The 21,893-nt window shown below is 32.1% G+C and overlaps 5 protein-coding genes across 5 annotated transcripts; 4 read left to right on the forward strand and 1 right to left on the reverse strand.

Annotated features, from left to right (window-relative positions):
- Positions 1-106: 106 nt before the first annotated feature.
- Positions 107-1,797, reverse strand: LOC133696196 (uncharacterized). The gene is made up of 2 exons (XM_062118304.1): positions 1,337-1,797; positions 107-974 (listed from the first exon to the last, which is right to left on the reverse strand). The coding sequence occupies exons 1-2, from the start codon at positions 1,718-1,720 to the stop codon at positions 468-470; spliced, it is 891 nt and encodes a 296-aa protein (XP_061974288.1). The 5' UTR covers positions 1,721-1,797; the 3' UTR covers positions 107-467.
- A 4,281-nt stretch (positions 1,798-6,078) lies between these two features.
- LOC133696981 (small acidic protein 1-like) lies at positions 6,079-6,491 on the forward strand. Its single transcript, XM_062119287.1, has one exon. It carries the CDS (start codon positions 6,156-6,158, stop codon positions 6,342-6,344), a length of 189 nt encoding a protein of 62 aa, XP_061975271.1. The 5' UTR covers positions 6,079-6,155; the 3' UTR covers positions 6,345-6,491.
- Positions 6,492-9,560: 3,069 nt separating this feature from the next.
- LOC133696971 (cell wall / vacuolar inhibitor of fructosidase 1-like) lies at positions 9,561-10,436 on the forward strand. The gene has a single exon (XM_062119280.1). The coding sequence runs from the start codon at positions 9,732-9,734 to the stop codon at positions 10,266-10,268; it is 537 nt and encodes a 178-aa protein (XP_061975264.1). The 5' UTR covers positions 9,561-9,731; the 3' UTR covers positions 10,269-10,436.
- A 5,935-nt stretch (positions 10,437-16,371) lies between these two features.
- LOC133696731 (beta-amylase 1, chloroplastic-like) lies at positions 16,372-19,244 on the forward strand. Its single transcript, XM_062119002.1, has 4 exons — positions 16,372-17,109; positions 17,415-17,625; positions 17,995-18,105; positions 18,194-19,244. The coding sequence occupies exons 1-4, from the start codon at positions 16,478-16,480 to the stop codon at positions 18,998-19,000; spliced, it is 1,761 nt and encodes a 586-aa protein (XP_061974986.1). The 5' UTR covers positions 16,372-16,477; the 3' UTR covers positions 19,001-19,244.
- A 1,920-nt stretch (positions 19,245-21,164) lies between these two features.
- Positions 21,165-21,809, forward strand: LOC133696832 (late embryogenesis abundant protein 1-like). The gene is made up of 3 exons (XM_062119112.1): positions 21,165-21,218; positions 21,285-21,443; positions 21,559-21,809. Exons 1-3 carry the CDS (start codon positions 21,165-21,167, stop codon positions 21,640-21,642), a joined length of 297 nt encoding a protein of 98 aa, XP_061975096.1. The 3' UTR covers positions 21,643-21,809.
- Positions 21,810-21,893: the final 84 nt, after the last annotated feature.

The raw sequence follows: 21,893 nt of genomic DNA on the forward strand, positions 1-21,893 counted from the left end.
TGTACGGACTACAACAATTCTCAACTCTTAAGATGGCACTCCCAGTTTCTCACTGTGAAAAGAAAGTAAAGCTCAAAAGCAGCTTAATAACTACAAGAAAAGAAACTTCGGAGGAAGAAATTTATCCGCCTCGAGCAACGATGACATTCAATGACAAGTTTATTCCAAAAAAAATAAACTCAGGTTGACACTATATGTGGAATCAAATTGAATGAAAGACAACTATAATATACGATGGAGGAATCTTCATCATCTCAACGAGAAGCTGTTATATATTATCTCTGTAACTGTTGATTCTTTGACCTTCCCATCTTGGCTTCAGCTGATTCAAATTGCAGGGAAAGCATTCCGGTATGAACAGAAACAATCCCGCCCTTTGAATTTTTGTAACTCACCCTTCTTGTTTGCAGGCATAACCAAAACCAAAGGCTTGCATCATTCGAGGCTAATTCGAAGGATGAAAAACATTAAAGCATCTTTGTCCAGGAACCTAAAAATGGGAAAACAGCAATTAACAATCTCAACAGCAAGGGTGTGTCACTTTTTCTCCCACTCATGCTCCACTTGCCATTCGCCAATGGTTTCTTTCGAGGCTGACGTTTCCTTTGAGGTGCTGTAGCATCAAACTCATCCCAACCACCAAAGTTGGGAGCATCTTGGTTATCTTTATTAAAGGAACCATTATCATCAACACCCCAAGACCGATACCCCATTCTTCCCTTTACAGCTCCCTCCTTGTCTTGTTCTTCATCACCAATATCAGCATCATTTACAGTGCTGCCAGTTGTTTTCCCCCTCTTTCGGACCTTGCGTTTCGGCTTGCTTTGAGTCTTCCCTAGTAACTTCTGAAATGCAAAAGTCAGTGCTGACTGTCCAACTGACAGTGCTAATACCATGAGAAAGGCTTTCGGGCCAGTAGCAAGCAGCGAAGTTATGACGACAGGTGGAAACATCCAACCATAGGATTTGGCTAGCTGCACTGACCAAAGAGCACAAACTATTAGAATTGCGTTACTGTCAATACTCTGATAGTTGAATTACATTAATTTTCATCTCCAAAACTTCACAACTACAGAGTACAGACTCAACAATCCATTCATAAGTTGCAAAACCTCGAACTAACTTCATGATGATGTCTTCTTGTCTGAGGAAAAGCTAGTCACTAACATTGAACTGGAGTTTGAGAAATCAGGATTGCCTAGATACTAGTAGTCACATTATTTAGCAACTGACGAGGTAGTAGGTGTCAGCCAATAAAATCGTTGGTACAGCTAACATGACTACTTACAAAGACAGACAAACATTTTGGTAGTTACAAATTAAGGATAAGAATTACCTGAAGAACCCACAAACTGTCAATAGCTTCCTCCAAGATGCCGGGAGGCTCTTCTTCTTGGTCCGACCACCACCTCCGCTTCCTTTTCTTCCCCTTTCTCGTAGAACCACCCTTTTCATCTTCTTCTACTTGTACTGAATCACCGTTTTTGTCTCGAAACTTGAACTTAAAATTGAACCTTCGCGTTTCAGCATTCGGGTCCCAGCGATTATTGCTAATACACCTGGTAGTGGTGCTATAACAATGAGAGTAGAAGAAGAAATAGGGTTTCTTCAATTTCCATAATGAGATGAGAGGTTTTTGAGAGGAGGGGTTAGTGCAGGGTCTCGTTGTTAACAAGACAGGACCAGTACCTCTGCCGCACCCACTAGCAAAGGACTCCATTTCCAATCGCTACAGGTCCTCCCTCCATTTGCCACGTTCTCTTTATCCCCTCGCACTCCATCAAATAAATCTCCGTTTTCTTTGCCTACATAAACATAAACGAAACTTAACCAATGCGTTAAACGATGTCGTCTCTCCTCTCTCCTGATGCTATTGCTGTATTCGGGGCCATAGTCAATTGTCCAAAACGACATATCAACGGCTTCAAAAATATTAACAGTTGGGCTCGCGCCTTGGTTAAGGATTCGGGTTATTGGGTCCTTGAAGCAATTCTTTTGGGCGGAAATTAATTTTTTTAAAGTTGACGATTATATATCACCAGGTTAATCAAGTATATAATAACCTAACCATCTAGGTGATGGTCTAGTGGTAAGAGCTTGGGACTAAGGGGTTTGCTCCCTCTTAGGTCTCAGGTTCAAACCCTATGGCTGCTCATATGATGGCCACTGAAGGCTTACATGGTCGTTAACTTCAGGACCCGTGGGATTAATCGAGGTACGCGCAAGCTGGCCCGGACACCCACGATAATAAAAAAAAAAAAGTATATATTAACCCACTAAATAACCTGAATTTGATTGATTTAATTTTCAAACCAATTAAAAAATAAATTTTATCTAAACTAGATTTTTAGTCAATTAATCACCGAATCAACCCACAGTAACAAGTTTAGGGGTGTTTGAAATTGAATTTCAACTTGTTTTTTTATTAAAATTTGAATTTTTTTTAAATTAATTTTTTTATATATTTTAATCATATTGATGTCAAAAATAAATTTAAAAAATAAAAAATATATTATTTTAATATATTTTTAAATAAAAAAATATTTATAAAAAAATAATAATTATACTTTCAAATACCTTCTTCTTCGCTATGAATCTGCTAATGTATTGGGATAGGAAAAATTATATGTAAAGGTTTTACAACTCTATATTATTAAGTAGTTGTTCTGGAACTGTTTGATTATGTCTTGAGGTAGAAGATGCATAAATATTAAGAATAAAAACTTGTTTAATTAAAAAAATAAATAAAAACATAAAAAAGAGAGTCTTTAAGACAGTTTTAGAATTATTTTTTTGTAATCAAACGCTACGTAATATTTTTTTTCTTTTCAACTAAAAAGCTAATCTTGAAAAATCAAGAGTTTTCTAGCTTTTCTCTTTATATTACCCATAACTTCTATGCCATTAAGGCCATAATTATAACCATAGCTCAATCTCTAAGCTAAGCAAGCACTAGATTGTAAAATCCAATTAATTGGGGATACATAAATAAATAAATCTATGTCAGCAAGGTTATTATACAAAAATCAATTTAATTGCAACTTTTTTTATTTATTTTTTTTTGTTATTCTTACAATTAGTCTTCATTCTCCTACAAATAAGGAACTCTTAACCCTCTTTAGCATGAAAACTAGTTGCGTTACCGGTGCTTTCTCGTGGTCAAATATTTTTATTTTTTATAAAACAAATTATATAATTAGATTTTTTCAATATATTTTTATAGTTTAAAAAATTTAATTTCAAATAAGTTTTTTTATGCATGTATATAAATAAATAAAAATTCATTAACAATATCTAAAAATAAAACTTGAAAAATCAAGAGATAAGAGTAGATCAAAATATTTAATTTCAAAAGATGGAATATATACCCAGTTGTGTTTGCTAAGTTTATTTATTAAAATAGAGACATAAATTAATTTGATTAAATAAAATTAAAGAGGGAAAAAAACAACATGCAAAGCTACATATATTATAATTATTATCTAGAAATAAAAAATTATTATTTTTAAAAATAAATTTCATCCATACAAAAAATTTAAAAAAATATAGGTAAATAAGAAAAACTCTTTTAATCTAAATATATAACTAAAAAAATAATTGTCATTTGAAAGAAGCTCTCCAAACAAAATAAAAGAGAAAATGGATACTAATTTAAATATATATTAAAAACAATTAGAGAAAAAACCATAAAAAATAATTAGAAAAAAAAGAGCAATGGCCAGGCCTAAAACAGAATTAGGAAAAAAAAAATAAGCAAAGGTTAGGCTAGCCTGTCTGGTCTGGCTTTTTTTCAGGGTTCGCGTAACTAGGCACTTAATTTTTTTTGTTTGCAACTAGAATGAATGACATGTCATCAGCCTTAAATATTTTTTAAAATAAAAAAATTAGACAATGTGTTGTTTGATTTGCACAAATTCCAACTAATATAATGGCTAGAAAATCAGGGCTTATTTGTTTTTATCTAAAAACTCATTTTAAACTTATTTTTTAACCATGAACTCTTATAAAAAAATATAAGAACTATAGTTTTGAAACTCGGCCAGGCGAGTCGACCCAGGGCTGGAACCGGGTCGGGTTGAAGAAAAAATAGAAGAAAAAATTCAGTGTCACCTGGTTGACCAGGTCAAAACCTCAGATGCAACCTGTTAACTTTTGTTTTTTTTACTAAAATGACGTTGTTTTGATTTTAAAAAAAATTAACCCAGGCGACTCGGTGACCCGATTAAAACCTGAAACTCGGGCCTTGGATCGGGCCAGGTCTAAAAACTATGGTAAGCACTGTGATAAATCTATTTATGACCTAAAAAACTAAAAAAACTACCATAAAAACCAAAATCAACCTGAAATAAAAAATCAACCTGAGTTTTAATTTGTTTTTTCACAAACTATAAAGGTAAAACAACACCTAATATGAACTCCATCATCAAATGAAACTATTTGACACAAATATTGTCTATTTTGGCTGCCTAAATCAGTGTTAAAGATACTTTTCTCTCTTTATCGCTTGAATTCAATGACCTCTCGCACTCTTATCTCAACCATGGACTAAATAATAACAAAAATAAATTTTTGTACCAGAATTTAATTGGAAACATATTAGGGCACTGAAATTATAAAAATTACATGGTTTTTTAAATTCAATGACCAAAGTATATCTTTTGTAAAACTTATAGCAAGCCACATATGTTTGATGTATTTTTTATTTTATCACTCTTCTTTCAATCTTATTTTTTCATAAGGAATCAAAATCAATTAATCTTTAATTCAAACTAAATCACCAAGAAAAAAATTTGAGAACTAAATTGAAAAAACAAAAAAAGCTTTGATGGCCCATCCACAATAACATGTGAGAGGATAAATAGTGGATTATTGTACAATGAAAAACTCATACCTTTTAGAGGTACATTTAACTAACTAATGTTGGTAAAATATTATTTTTCCAATAAAATAAATTATATAAGCAATTTTTTTCTATGCGTATTTTTATATAAAAAATTATATAAAAATACTTATAGCAAAACTTATAGCAAGTCACATATGTTTGATGTATTTTTTATTTTATCACTCTTCTTTCAATCTTATTTTTTCATAAGGAATCAAAATCAATTAATCTTTAATTCAAACTAAATCACCAAAAAAAAAATTTGAGAACTAAATTGAAAAAACAAAAAAGCTTTGATGGCCCATCCACAATAACATGTGAGATGATAAATAATGGATTATTATACAATGAAAAACTCATACCTTTTAGAGGTACACTTAACTAACTAATGCTAGTAAAATATTATTTTTTCAATAAAATAAATTATATAAGCAATTTTTTTCGATGCGTATTTTTATATAAAAAATTATAAATGTAAAATAAAATTTTTATACATTTATATAATCTAATAAATTGAGAATCATGTGTATTGAAAAATAGAAAAAAAATCATTAACAATAATTAAAGATAAAAATAGAAAAAGTGATAGACATATATAAATCAAAATATTGAACATTGCAACATAAACCTTTGACCCATTGCACCTTTTTGGTTTTTTGGATGATTCATTTATAATATTTTTTTTATCTTTTATATGAATGAACTTTATTTATGAAAATAAATAAATATTTTTAAATAATATTTATTATATGTGTTGTCTTGTGTAGTGTTTTTTTTTCTTTTATTTTATTCAATCAATTTATATTTATATTTATATTATTACTTGTTTGAATAAAAAAATTATTTTAATAAATAAATTTAACAAACAAAACCAGATAAATATCCTATTTTTTAAAATTACATATTTTAATCTGTATCTATTTATTGATTTTTTAATTTTTATTTTTAGGTATCGTTAATGATTTTTTATTTATTTATTATCACACATAGTTTATAATTTATTTGATTATATATATATATATATGTGTATATTTTTGTTATTGAATTTAATTTTTTTAAACTAAAAAAATATATAAATTGGTTTTGCATATACATATTTTTTAATAAAAAATAAAAATATTAACCCACAATAAGCATAACTAGTTTATTATATATAAAGAAATTAATTTTGAAGACCGATGTTAAAAAAAAAAATTAAAACAAAACCCTTCTGTTCGTCTGTTTGCTAGCCCCAAATCGATCAGTGAACTTCCCAGCAGTAACAGAGAGAGGGATGAGACCGATGCAGGTAGACTTCTTCGCAGACATGGAGGAGCAAGGATCGACTGTGGCGATGGACGTAGATGACGTGGACACACTGGAGATGTTCGGGGAGGGAGTCATCAACATGGAAAACAAGCTCGCCGACGCCGATTTCTTCAACTATTTCGAAGACGATTTCGAAGACTCCGACATCAACTAATCTGACCCTCCTTGTACCTACTCACCTTGGCCTGGATTTTTTTAGCTTTAGAACATTGGAGAGTAGAGAGGGAAAGAAACACAACTTATTTTTCTCGTGTTCTGCTTTAACTATTAATTAAATATATCTAATTGATTATTATTATTATTATTATTATTATTATTATTATTATTATTATTATTATTATTATTATTATTATTATTGATTGCTGATAAACTATAATGTATGAAATTGTGTTTGATTGCTGTAGAAGGTTTAGCAAAAAATTGGGATTTTTTGGCGGTTTATGATGATTTGGTGCAATGACTGTAGAAGGCAGGATGTGAAGAAATTACTTTCTTGCAAGTATCTTCTTTTGATTGTTTTATTCTGGAGACTTGAAACAATATTTGTGTTTGAAGCATGTTTGTATCTGCAGGGTTGGAGAAATTATCGTTATTTTTGATGTATTTAACTGTTTGATTATGGGTCTTCGATGACATTGTTATATTACTTTTCTTCTGTGCATGTTTTAGCTTAGGCTTGTTGAACCTGAAGGCCTTATGATGCAAACACGAGTTTTCATTTAATTCTGTTTTCAGGTCTGTAAATTAACACTGGTTTTGGTTAAATGTGATAAAAGATTAGGGAGGTGTGGTTCTTTGGTGTCATGATACTTTCATCTGCCACATACTGTGCTTAAATTTGTAGTGCTCCCGAAGTTTGATTTTTTACAACTGTGGTGCTGCTAAGGGCATTTACAAAGGACCTTTATGAAGACTTTGACAATTCCTTGCATTTTTAAGTTCATTCAGCATGGCTTTTCATTTGGAAAAACAAGTGGATTTGGTGCTTGATATGGTTAAATCTTCGTTGTTGCCCAGAAATATACAATAAAACCAGGCCAAGCTTTTCGATATCTACATCAACAATAAGCTTAAATAACTTGTGTTCTTCTATTTGGAGTGATGAATATGAAGGTTCGAGGAGTGTGTATGTGGCTTTTGTGGAACTAGGATTATTTGTTGTCTTGATGGCATGTTGTTGAGTTTGCTAGGAATGTCTTTCTGGTGCTTTGTAATGGGTATGCAGATGTATGGCGGTAGGGCTAGCTGATGAGCTTTGTGCCATGAAGCAGGTCTTGTAGTAATTGGACTGGGTATTTAACTACTGATTGTTTGAGGCCTAGTTGAATGTTATTTTGCCCTCTTCTCGTCCGCCACTCTCTGAGGTGTAACGCGTTGATTTGTGCCATAGCTTAAAATTATTTCAGACAACTTTTTTTCCTCTTCTTTTATACAAAACAAAGACGATTTATGATGACTGAAGCCCTCTTCTAATCCGTTGTTTCCTTAGAGAACCCATCATTCTTGGAATTAGAATTATCGAAAGCTATGTTGTCAAGTCTTTTCGTCGAAGGGTGTGCCCAGAATAGTAATTGTCCGTGAGGTGCACAAGCTAGACCTCCAACGGGCATGGCTTCAGCATTGGGAACAGAATTTGTCCACGAAAAACCAGTATACATCTTTCTGGACGAATCCTACAAGTATTCAGCACTAGACAGATTCTGGTAATCAATAATGCAAACTGCATTTGCCGCGGCAGAGTTTAACTTTTCCTCCATTCGTGATCAAACATCCTTGCTAGTAAGTTGTCAAGCACAACGCTGTCTCCCTGCCTGCATGATTTCTGGCTTGAGATTTGGCGATGTAAATGGAGCTTTGGCAACGTTATTATCAAATACGTGAACAACTAGCTTTAAAAGGTAGTTTGATTGGTGAAGTTTTAAATTTGTTTTTTAATAGTTACGAGTTCGAGTTTCCTTAGAGTTATTGGAGGTTTTCATGGTTGTTAATTTCATGATCCATAAAATTAATCGAGGTGTGTACAATGATTTAAATACTAACGTTAATAAAAAAATACATGAAGAATGAATCCTGTACGCAGTGAGATTGGTGAAAACCTTCAAAAAAATCACAATTTTTTATTGGATTTTATGAACTGTTTATTACCAATATCAATAATTGCATCAATGTATAATAAGAGATACACAGTTTCTTATTTAATATATGTTTTGTTCTCACGATCAGAACTGGGGAAAATGAGATTCGTAGCCGAATGTCGTTTTCCAAATTGAGAGTTTAGTCTCTTCGGTGGAAATGAATTGCGCTCTATGAACAGAGGACAAGAGAATGTAAATGGAGTCGTGGCACCAGAACTGCTGCAGCAGTTGTTAGCAAGTGACATTGTTTTTCTAGCTTTCATTCATTTTATCTTGCTTTCTTTCACATACCACTACGGCTTGTCTATTTCAATGAATAAAGAGAAGGCCATTACCATTTAGTATAATTCAATTAAAAAAAAAAATTATCTCTTAGGGAAGAATGATTCTATCATCTTAGAGTTGCGGCAAGTGCTTTTTATCAATAACTTTTAAGTGTCTTTTTTTGATTGATGTCGTCCTCATCCTGCCAAGTTAGCTGTTTTCAAGTATAGAAGATGCATGAAAGTATAGTAGGGATTAATTTTTAAAATATTTTTTGTTTGAAAAATTATCAAAATAATATATTTTTTTATTTTTAAAATCTTATTTTTAATATTAGCATATATCTAAAATACTACAATAAAATTAAATTAAATTTTAATAAAATACAGGTTAAAAATCTCTTCCAATCATGATAATAATAACATTGCCTTACTGCATCAAAAGGCTTGTCTATTTCAATCAATAAAGAGAAGGGCCATTACCATTTAACATAATTCAATTAAAAAAAATTATCTTTTAGAGGAAGAATGATTAGATGATCATCATAGAGTTGTCGCAAGTTGCTTTCTTATCAATAACTTCAAGTGTCTTTTTTTGAGTGATGGTGTCATAATCCTGCTAAGTAAGCTGTTTTCAATGTATAGTTGTGTTGTTTTTATACTGTGTTCGTGATTATTTTTAAAAAATATTATTTATTTGAAAAGTTATTAAAATAACATATTTTTTATTTTTAAATTTTATTTTTAATATCACCACATAAATATAATTTAAAACACCAAAAAAAAATTAATTCAAAGCAAAAAAATCTAAATTTTAACAAAAAAAAAAAGGTTGAAAATCTCTTCCAAACAGGGTAATAATAACATTGCCTTACTAGGAGGGTCCAATTATATTTGTTCTTCCATCCGAGAAAGTCGGGCAAAATTTCAGTTCTTGCCTTAAATAAACCTTTGCATGCAATTGACTGCCCTGAATTAAACGAATGTGAAACTTAAACATTTAATCCAGACACCTAAGGTATAATAATACATGGTTAAATGTGAAGGGAAAAGAGAAGAGGCGGCCAAACTCCTCTATAAAAGCATGCGTCTTCTTGGCAGAGTAGCAGTCACTAGCAATCACTAGCACGACATCCTGCGAAGATGAAGAATTCTCTGTCCCTGAGTTTCATCTTTCTTTCTCCTTCACTCTTCATAGCCACCCTTCTGCTAACAAGCCAGTGCACTATTGTCCGGTCTGCTGCCAATGATCTGATAGCACAAACATGCAAGCACACACCATACTACAGACTCTGTGTCACTTCTCTTAAGTCTGTCCCTAAAAGCTCCGGAGCAGATGTCCAGGGGCTAGCACTCATCATGGTCGATATAGTGAGGGCTAAAGCAAGCACAGCACTGAGATTCATCAACCAGGAGCTTAAAAGGAGCCCAGGATTAAGGCGACCTTTGAGGTTTTGTGCTAGCTGCTACGATGCAATTTTAACAGCCGACATCCCGGAAGCTATTGAAGCCCTGCAGAAGGGCGACCCTAAATTTGCTGAAAATGGTACAAATGATGCTGCCGTTGAAGCCACTTCTTGCGAAGACGGTTTCCACGGCAAATCTCCCCTGACCAATCTGAACAGGGAAGTGCATGACACCTCAGTAGTTGCTTCTGCCATCACCAGGCTGTTACTTTAATAGATTTTTCTTTTGCTTGTGGATTCAAATGTCATATAAAAGAGTCCTTGGAGGCTAATTCCCAGTATTATGCCTAATAGCAATTATAGCCTCCTTCGTTCTAAGCAATGAGATGATATAAGAAAAGGGGATTCTATTTTATTATAAGATATAAGCAAGTTTTTTTTTAATATATAGATCTTGTTCTCAAATAATTTTCATTTCTCAATTGAGACTTTCTATTAAAATTACTTAACATAAATTATTAAATTCTTTATAAATGATATTTATATCACCCGAAGATACAGTTTGGATGGAATCCAAGACCATGTACGCTTGAAATGATTTAACCTGTAATTTCTTAAATTTAAAGGATAAAATTGATACAAAAACTTGTTTGGAGGTAAAATTGAAACTATCTTTATAGATGAGGGCCAGTTTTAAGATTTGCCCTATATCATTTCACAAATGGGTGGGTCAATTACAAAATATTTATACAATCACTTATTTAAACATGGCTTCCCCAGTACTGCTTGCTATGCCTGCCGTGGGCTTATGGTATGTTCGTGTATTGTCATGAATTTATATAAAAAAAAATCCTAATTTTTTTTTAAAAAAATTATATAGACAAATACTATTATAATCCACAATATTTTTTTTAAAAATTAAATTATAAAACTAAATTTTCAATCAACTGAATATTAAAAAAAATAAAATAGACAGATAATTTTGAAAAAAAATCATAAAAAAACAAAAGGAAAAAAATCATGTAGGAAAACATTGCAGCAATCTATAGTGTTTTGTGAGAAAATATACAATTGTAATTCTCAACCAACTCAATAGTAAAAAAAATAAAATCAATACAGATAATTTTAGAAAAAAATCATAAAAAAACAAAAGAGAAAAAAATTATGCAAGAAAACACTGAAGCAATTTATAGTGTTTCATAAGAAAATATACAGTTATAATTTTAAACTATCTCAATATTAAAAATAATAAAATAAAAAAGGACAATTTTGAAAAAATTATAACAAAAAAATCATGTAGGGAAACACTTTAGGAATCAACGTTGTTTTAAAGAAAAAACTACAAAGCTAAATTTTCAATCAACTCATTATGGAAAAAACAAATTCAACGAAGATAATTTTGAAAACAAAATCGATAAAAAGACATGTAAGGAAATACTGTAGCAAGAAAAAATCATGTGAGGAAACACTATAGTAATCCACAATGTTTTTTTTAAAAAAAAAAACTACAAAACTAAATTATAAATCAACTCAATATGAAAAAAATTAAAATTGACAAAGACAATTCTGGAAAAAAAATAAAGAAAAAGGAAAAAAAATCATATGGAGAAACACTGTAGCAATCAACAGTGTTTTAAAGAAAAAACAACAGAGCTAAATTATCAACCAGTTCAATATTAAAAAAATAAAATTGATAAAAATAATTCTAAAAAAACACAAAAAAAAACAAAAAAATGACAATTTTGGGAAAAAACATGTGTGGAAAGCTAAAGCTAAAGCTAAATTCTCAACCAACTTAATATTAAAAAAATCAACAAAGATAATTTTTAAAAAAATATGTGGAGAAATATTGTACCGAAAGAAAAACTATGTGGGGGAAATATTGTAGTAATCTACAATGTTTTTTTTAAAAAAAAAACTATAAAGCTAAATTCTTAATTAGCTCAATATAAAAAAAACCTGAAAATGACCATTTTGGAAAAAAAAATCATAAAAAGAAAGAAAAAAAATATACAAGGAAACATTATAGCAATCCACAATATTTTTTTTAAAATGATAAAACTAAATTCTCAACCAGTTTAATATTAGAAAAAAATAAGCAAAAATAATTTTAAAAAAGCATACAAATTTTTTTTTATAAAAAAAGTCAATTATGAGAAAAGAAAAAAAATATGTAAAAAAAATTATATTAGTACAATGAAAAGAAAAGGCGTGGGGAATAATGAAAACAAAAGGCATGGAGAAAACTATATTACTTTCCTCATGCCTTTTAAAGTATTGTTAATATATAATAAACCAATGAAATATTTCAAGATTATAATTGAAAATTAGAAAATATTACTATAGCCCAAGATATATTTTTTTATTCTTAATTTGCCTTTGAAAAAAGAACAAAGAACTAAGCTTTGGAGGTTATATTGTCTTTTTACTATGACACAAAAATCTTTAACATATTACATGAGATTATATTTATCATTTTATTTGAATGCACGATACAATTATAAATTTAGCACCGGAATAAATAATTCTAAAACTTTTGACTCAAAAGTGTTTTTGTTATTTTATTTTTTTGGAATAGTAGAATTACTATGACACTTTTGGGGGATAAAAACAATACAACTCTCTTATAAGGGGTTTTGATCATTTTACATTGGTTTTATTGTAGATTTGAAGGTTGTCCGAGAGTATTATTGTAATATTTATATATTAAATATCATTAAAAAAACCTAAGAAAGCAACAACGTGTGGACAACCTAGATGTCGTTCAAATAGCACATGTGGGGTCGTCCAATCACCAAATATAATAATTCTGGGGCGATGTTTTGTAGATCGCGATGCCTTGTATATGGTGATGTAGTGCGTGTATCTAACACGTTACTGGTTTGGCGTCGTAGGCTGTTTTTTTATTCTCCTTGAATTTCGCGCAACCTCATGCAAAATTTAAGAGCATCCCTTGTAATTGTTTTTTTCTTCATATTTAGTTCATGTGCTTTTGATCACTATTTTTTTTTTCCAATGAGCTATGAAATTATAAATGTTTTTCAATTTGATCCCTATTATTTTTTAATCTATAAATAATCTTTCAAATTACAAATGTTTTCATTTTTAAATATATGAATAATCTATTAAATTAAAAATATTTTTCAATTTTACCCCCTGTGATTTTTTTAATCTTTTTAATTTTGTCTTTATTCTTGTGATTTCTACTTATTTTTTGACATGATTTTTTTATTTGTTTTTCAAATTTCATCATCCTTGAGATTTTTTCTATTAAATTACATCTTCATTCTTTTCATTACTATTTTTTGGCTTTTGCAAGTTTTTTTATCGTTATTTTATCACCTATTTCATCTTTCACAATTATGTTGGTTGAGAATTAAGTTTTTTAATTGAATACGGGTTCAAGATTTCACAGGTTGTGAGTTTTAGAGGTTATACCAGATTTAAAATGTTCACCTGGGTTTACCTGGTTTTTTTTCTTTTTTAAGGTGATATTTTTAATTTTTTATCCCTTTTTTTCTGTTTTGTTTTGTTATTTTTTGTAATTAGCCTATCATTGTTTTTCAATTTCACCACTGTTAATTTTTAATCCCTTAATGATGCATGAAATTACAAATGTATTTTTCAAATTTTATTTTCCTTGGGTTTTTTTTTCCTATCATATTTCATCCATATTTTTTTCTTTGCTCTTTTTTTCCCCTATTGCAAGCTTTTTTAGTAATAGTTTTTCAATGATTTTACCTTTCAAAATTAAATTGGTTGACAATTGAGTTTCTTGATTTAATTCATGTCTAAGATTTTATGGGGTGTGACTTTTAGAAATTATATAAGGTTTAGGAGGTTTGTCCTATTTTTTTTTAAAATGATGTTTTTTTATTTTTATCCTTCATTTTTTTGGGTTTTGTTTTGTTATTTTTTGTGGTTTGCCTTCTGTTGAATTGTCCCCATATAATTTATTTTTTTAATTTAACTCCCTGTAATTTTTTAATATATGAATAATCTATCAAATTATAAATATTTTTAAATTTCACCATATGATGTTTAAATCTTTCAAATCTTGTCCCCATTATGTTAATTGTTATTTATTTTGTCTATCATCATTTTATTTTATTTTCAAATTTCATCTTTCTTGCGCCTTTTCTTGTTAAATTCTATCTTCATTCTTTTTGTTGTTGTTTTTTTTAAGTTTTTTTTGATATTTTTAACTGATTTTATCCTTCAAAGTTAAATTTATTAAAAATTGAGCTTTTTAATTGGATTTGTGTCAGAATTTTAAGGGTTATAGGTTTTAAAGTTTAGATCAGGTTTTAAAGGTTTACTCAGGTTTACATGTTATTTTTTCATTTTTTAGGATGGTGTTTACTAATTTTTTTTTAATCTTTTTTTTGACATTTTGTTTTTTTTATTCAATTGGGTTAGCCTTTTATATATTTTTTTAATTTGCCCCCTATCATTTGTTAATTTATAAATAACCTATCAAATATAAATATTTTTAATTTCACCCCTATGATTTTTTAATCTTTCAAATATGGTTTTTATTCTGTTAATTTCTGTTTATTTTATTTATGGTTATTTTTTTTAGATTTCATATTTCTTGGGCTTTTTTTGGTTAAATTTTATCCTTATTTTTTTTTGTTTTTTTTTTGCAAGTTTCTATTAATTCTGTTTTTACAATTTCATCCTTCAAAATTAAATTTGTTGATAATTGAGCTTCTTGATTGAACTATAGTCCAGTATTTCACGGATTATAAGTTTTAGATATTAGACTAGGTTTTGGAGGTTTGCCCAGATTTGCTTGGCATTTTTTTTAAGTTGATATTTATTTTTATTTTTCATCCTTTTTTTAAGTTGGGGAGTGGGGGGTTAAATTTCTTATTTTTCACCATTTTATTCTATTGGGTTAGCCCTCAATATTTTTTTAAAAAAAATTTCACCCCTACTGTTTTTTAATCTATAAATAACCTATCAAATTGCAAATGTTTTTCAATTTCACCCCATATAATTTTTTAATTTATCAAATTTGATACTCATTCTTTTAATTGTTATTTATTTTATTTTAGATCATTTTTTATTTTTTTTTCAAACTTCATCCTCCTTATGTTTTTTTCTCTCAAATTTTATCCTTATTCTTTTTGTTGTTTTTTTAGTAATATTGTTTCTATGATTTCATCTTTTAAAATTAAATTGATCGAAAGTTAAGCTTCTTCAGTGAACCCGAGTCCATAATTTAATTAGTTGCAAGTTTTAGAGATTATACCAAGTTTAGGAGGTTCGCTTGATTTTTTTTCTTTATTTAAGCTGATTTTATTTTTTGGATTTTTACTTTGTTTTTATTTTCTTGCGGTTTACCTTCTATTAGGTTAATATCGGGTTGTTTGATAATTTGGATCGACTCAAGGTTTTTTTTTTTTCTTTTTTTTATGGTTTTATCAGTTTATTTATTGTAGATGTATTTTTATTTTTATATTATTTGAATTACTGAAATTATAACTCTTATCATATTTTTTACATCTAATTTTGTTTTTCCGGCCCACGGCGAAGAGCATCAAATCTAGCTAGTTCTATGTTGATCTTGTAATTTAACCTTCACCGGTTAGCTTTATTGCCATCCCAAAAACCTAGTTCTGCATCTGATTGAATTGGGTTTGTTTGTACTACCCGAGGCTCAGCTTTAGAACTTAAGGCCTTCTTCCAGGCCTATTCTTGTACTCGTGGGCTGAACCCCTGCTCTCTAATGATGGCCTCTGCTTGTATCCCCACCTCTCTTTATCAATCAATCAATCAATCACGGCTGCCAGATAAAGTAACGTCACGACTAACGAACGCCACATTTAATACCACATAGCTGCTTGCCACATGCCAGACACGGCCAAGGATTTATCTAACACGTGTCGCAATTAACTCCTTTCACCCACCTCCTCCTTCCACCGGTTACCACGTGTCACAACCTTTCCTCCAGAGGCATCAAAGATTCAAAATCCTTTCTTGCCCGTCAAAGCAGCCACAGAAAAGAAAATAAAAAAAGAAAAAGACCCAAAAGACCCTATCACACATGTCTTAAGCGTGAAGCCTAAAAGGCAGGACACGAGCACGTGACCAATCACGTTCCTTCACGCCTCTCCATTCCCTTATCCGCTCCTCCCCCACTTTAAAAAAAATATAAACCGTGTTGCCATCCAGAACTTTCACGCGCATTCGCATCCCACCGTCCATCACCACCTGTACAAGAGAAATCTTAGCCATCACCTTTCATCGCGCCTCTATTTCCGCCACGTGTCATATGGGACACGTGGCGTTTCATTTACGGTACGAAAAAGGGATTGACTTAAATATTATCCTCGCAGTATCTATAAATAAATTCGCCATCCCACTTCGCTTTCTTCATTTTCTACACATTCAAAATTCAACGGCTCTCGTCGTAGCTGAAAAGCAAAAGGAAAAAGAAAAAGAAGCCTTTTTTTTTTTTTTATAATTTGTACAGAAATGGCAATGAATATAACATTTCAGATCGGAGCTCTAGCTGGAACACCAATCCAAGCAGAATCAATAACGAGCGCAAGCACCGGCAGTGACTCCAGCGCAGCGGCGGCGTGGAAAACTCCAATCCCAAGCATCCGATGCAAAATCATAAAACCGGAAACGGTAGAGCAAAAATCACAACCAACAAGCCCTTGCAGGTCTCCAATACTAAGCGGAAGTAACGGCATCCGTCCAGATCTATCAGTGGCATGCCGAGCATTCGCGACAGAAACATTGGAATTTATGACATTGGATGAGAGTAAGGCAGCAGAAGAAGAGAAGATGTATAAAGAGGGGAAGACAGAGAAGGAGAAGGGAGTGCCAGTTTATGTGATGATGCCATTGGATAGTGTGACGATGGGGAACACGTTGAATAGAAAGAAAGCAATGAATGCTAGTTTGCAGGCGTTGAAGAGTGCAGGTGTGGAAGGGTTGATGGTGGATGTTTGGTGGGGATTAGTGGAGAGAGATGCGCCGGGTGTGTATAATTGGGGAGGGTATACCGAGCTGTTAGAAATGGCTAAACGACATGGTCTCAAGGTTCAAGCTGTTATGTCGTTTCATCAGTGTGGTGGCAACGTTGGAGATTCTTGCACGTATGTTTTATTTCTTTCTTTTTTAGAATTTAGTGTACCTTACCTTTTACTTATGAGCGTGAAATACACGCGCTGCTGTCGGCCACATATGTCTAAGCTCGCGTGGGCGGTTGGCTTGGGATCTGTCAGAAAACGTGGAGTTTTCTAGATTCCTTGGCACTTGAAAAACTACCTTTTCTTTTTTCTTTTTTCAGTGACATGAACAAAAATTACCATCCGTGGAAGGTGAATGTAAAATCTGTTTTTGATAGTTACCTGAGCTGCTTGTATTGGAAGTGAATTGGTTTTTATATTACTGGATGCAGGATTCCATTACCCAAATGGGCCGTGGAGGAGATTGATAAAGATCAAGACCTAGCATACACTGATCAGTGGGGAAGGAGGAATTATGAGTATATATCACTTGGATGCGATACCCTTCCAGCTCTCAAGGGGAGGACACCTGTGCAATGTTACTCTGATTTTATGCGGGCCTTTAGAGACAACTTCAAACACCTTCTTGGTGACACCATTGTTGTAATTACTTAATCACGGCTATTTCTTCCTTTTTTAATAGTTATAAATCATGATTGTGTTAAACTGTTTTGGGTTGAATATGATTAGTTTTGATTCTGCTCCATTACAGCTTTCATTTTTCCAGGGTAATCTGTCTCTGTTGGGCTGCATCTTTGCTTAATTATGCATGTGGTTTGCTTTGTCCTTTCCCTGCATGATAGAGCCCTTTTAGTACTCGAATAATTTATTCTAGTGGTTTGATGTCTTTGCTTGAATAATTTGTCATCATTGGTAACGAATTGATATTGTCAACAAGTTAGAGCAATGATGTCATAAGTATGTCTTGAAAGAAGTTTGTTGTCTAAACTATTTAGAATTTGTTCTAAACAGGAAATCCAAGTGGGAATGGGTCCTGCAGGTGAGCTCCGCTATCCTTCATACCCGGAGCAGAATGGAACCTGGAGATTTCCAGGAATCGGAGCTTTCCAATGTTATGACAAGGTATTTACCTTTTCATTTACTTCTTAAGGGATTAAACCACCTACTTGTAATCTTGTGAATCTTACTTGATATCTGTTACATGATGCAGTATATGTTGAGTAGCTTGAAAGCAGCAGCTGAAGCTGCTGGTAAGCCAGAATGGGGTAGTACAGGCCCTACTGATGCTGGTGAGTACAACAACTGGCCGGAAGACACCCAGTTTTTCAGAAAAGAAGGTGGTGGCTGGACCAGTCCCTACGGTGAATTCTTCCTCACTTGGTACTCTCAGATGCTCCTGGACCATGGTGAGAGAATATTGTCATCAGCAAAGGCAACCTTTGAGAATATTGGTGTAAAGATCTCAGTGAAGATCGCAGGAATTCATTGGCACTATGGAACCCGGTCTCATGCCCCAGAACTCACGGCAGGATATTATAACACAAGATTCAGAGATGGTTACCTTCCTATTGCTCGAATGTTAGCTCGGCATGGTGCTATATTCAATTTCACTTGCATAGAAATGCGTGACCATGAACAGCCACAGGATGCCCTTTGTGCCCCTGAGAAGCTTGTGAGGCAAGTGGCACTAGCAACTCGGGAAGCAGGTATTCCACTTGCCGGGGAAAATGCACTGCCAAGATATGATGAGTACGCACACGAGCAAATTTTGCAAGCATCATCATTGAATATCGATGAAAGTTCAGATGATAAGGAGATGTGTGCGTTTACGTACTTGAGAATGAACCCTCACTTATTCCAGCCAGATAACTGGAGACGCTTTGTGGCATTTGTGAAGAAGATGAAGGAAGGGAAGAGTACTGACCGGTGCTGGGAGGAGGTTGAGAGGGAAGCTGAGCATTTTGTGCATGTAAGTCAACCTTTAGTACAGGAGGCTGCTGTGGCTCTCATGCACTAGATTCGATTCGGCGGACTTCTTGTAACAAACCAAAACAGCAGCCCAAGTCCCCCTGCTTTAGCCATGGCTGCTTTTCATAAGCTATGGCTATAGAAGTGCTCTTAGCACCAAAGTAGTTGAGAAAGGGCTGTGAAATGTGCCCCTATTGTTCTTATAATGTAGGAACTCTCTGGAAACGCTTAATGTTCAATGCAAAGAATTTGTACTTTTTCCTAAACAAAAAAATAACATCACATATGTACCACTTGCTTTCCTTTGTTTTGATGAAGTATCACCTCTGGATTGTAATTTTCACTCAACAGGGAAATATTATCTGTGTGTTTTTGTTTTTGTTTTTTGAAATTTCTTTATTTATTTTAATTAATTTTAGATTATTATAATATGTTGATATTAAAAATAAAATAAATTATTTTAATATATTTTTAAACAAAAAAACATACATATATATTTTTGTTTCTTGTTACAATCAATCTCATGATTTCCTAACAAGATGTTTGCATTTTCCTGTGCCCGTCATTGTAAGCCACAGAGTTTTATTCACCAAATCAATATAGAACTGGAATTAGGTTTTATAGAAAAGCATAGCTAGCAAAAAAATATTTTCTTTGAATTGAGATTGGAAGATCGTGCTGGGAATTTAGTCTTCTTGTCAAAGCCATCGCACGTGCCGCCTCCTTCATAACCTCAATGGCTCAATTTCCCTTTTGCTGATATAACCCTGTGCTAACTTTGCTAATATTGCAATTTCAATACCCGATTTTTTATTTTCACTCCATTAGGGTGTAACTTTTTTTTAATTTAAATTTTAATTTTTTTCTAACTGATATTTTAATTGTCTTTGAACTGACTATAATTGGACCACGTTGGGACATAACTTAAATTTTTAATTTTAAACCTAAACTAAGCAAATAGTTTTTTTTTCTTTCAACTTCATATTTTTTATTTTAATTTTATTTTTAAATTTTCTTTAATAATCATTTGGGTTGTAATTGAACTGATCACGTTAATTTTTTTTTAAACTCAAATTATACAAAAAAATTTCAAAATTAATCCACTAACCCTGATTTAATAGCAATAACAAATATTTATCTATATCCTAATATTTTTTTATGTTATAATTGTTTTTTTATCCGGCCGCGTAGTTCTTAACTAAATGTCATTTAGCTGCCTTTTAAATTGCTACTTTGAAGATTTTTAGCTTGCCACTTACCTTCACATGATGCATACAAGCCTCCAGGATTGCAAGGCTGGAGATTTAAGTAGAACAATATATTTTACACATATACAAGTGAATGATTTTTCAAAAAGTTTTTATATATAATAGAGACAATAAAAATTAAAAAAAAAACACCACAAGAGCTTAGAACCTTAAAAATACCAATTCAGCCTTGTATATATCAAAAAATAAAATAAATTTCAAGCACTTGATATCATACTTATTAAACCCGAACCGGCCTGACGAGTCGATCTGGAATTCGTCGATCCGATAGCTTGACCGGTTTGAGTTTGTTAAAATATCAATGTAGGTCTAAAAACAAGATGTATACTCTTATTATCTAATATGAAATGATTCCAAATAAAAGAATTATAAGATTTTAAATATGCATCACATGCAATTCATTTTGGTACTACCTTATTGATCATGTTATAGGAGGAAAGAAAAAAAAAACACACGCAAACGCGTCTTAATTAATAAGTTCAATAGATGCATACTCTTATTCTCTAATATTTCTTCATATTTAATGCTTATTTTTTCTTTAATTTCTTGTTTATTTTTTATTATATGAGCAGATGCACTTGTAAATTGAAATTAATCAATATTTTAATACATTTTATTTGCTAGTATGTAATTTTGTTGAGAAAAGTATAGATATAACCAGAAATATAAAAATGGATGGCAGATAGCCATCCGAAGTGCGAAGATCCGTATTTCTCTCTTCGCAGAGGATCATATGGATCAATTGACCGAGCAAACGAGCAGAGGCCCTCAAAATCCACTTCATAAGCAGGAAAACCCGCTCTAAGAGAATTACCACCTCCTCTTCCTCTTTCCTCCGTCACTATATATATGCACTGAGTGCAAGAACAGTGAGTATACAAGCGCAGTACTGATACATTTGAATCCCAGATTAGAAAATTCAAGTTTACATATTACACAGGAAATATGTCTAACATGCAGCAAAGCTTCAATGCAGGCCAAACCAAAGGCAACACCCAGGTAGGAGAAACACATGAAGCATGCACACAGGGAATAATATTATCAAGGTAGCTAGGAATATAATTTTGTTCGTTAAATTTGGTGCAGGCTAAGGTAGAACAGTGGACTGAAACCATCCAGGATACAGCAAATGCAGCCTGTAGAGACAGTACATCAGCTGGTGCTCAGTCGACCGGAGATTCTGCCCAGCTAGAGAAGGATCAGAGTGCTGGTTTCCTGCAGCAGGTGACTATATATCTCCTCTCTTAACCCTTGAGCATGCCTTGTACCCTTTAGGCTTTAGGGTGATTTCAAAGAAATCAATTAATTTTGTTCGCATCTATTTTTCTTGTGTACGCAGACTGGAGAGCAAGTGAAGCATGTGGCTCAGGATGCAATGGACTCTGTGAAGAACACGCTTGGTATAGGTCAGAATAAGAAATGAAAGAATAACCTCTGCTATACATGGTCTGCCGAGCAACCGGATTCCGATTTATGGATATGCTGCTGATGCAATTGCTCTTCTTTTTGCACGGACAAGTATAGCACTTTGTTCATTTTCCATTTGTTTTGGCCCCTCTCAGATGTAATAAAAGTTCTCTCTTCTTTCTTGTTTTTCCTTCAATTTTCTTATTAAAAGTAGACATCGATGCGATAAAGCAAATGCAAGAATTGACAGGTCTAAACCCGATGTTC

The sequence above is a fragment of the Populus nigra genome, chromosome 6 (assembly GCF_951802175.1).
Source record: "Populus nigra chromosome 6, ddPopNigr1.1, whole genome shotgun sequence".
Taxonomy (NCBI): Eukaryota; Viridiplantae; Streptophyta; class Magnoliopsida; order Malpighiales; family Salicaceae; genus Populus; species Populus nigra.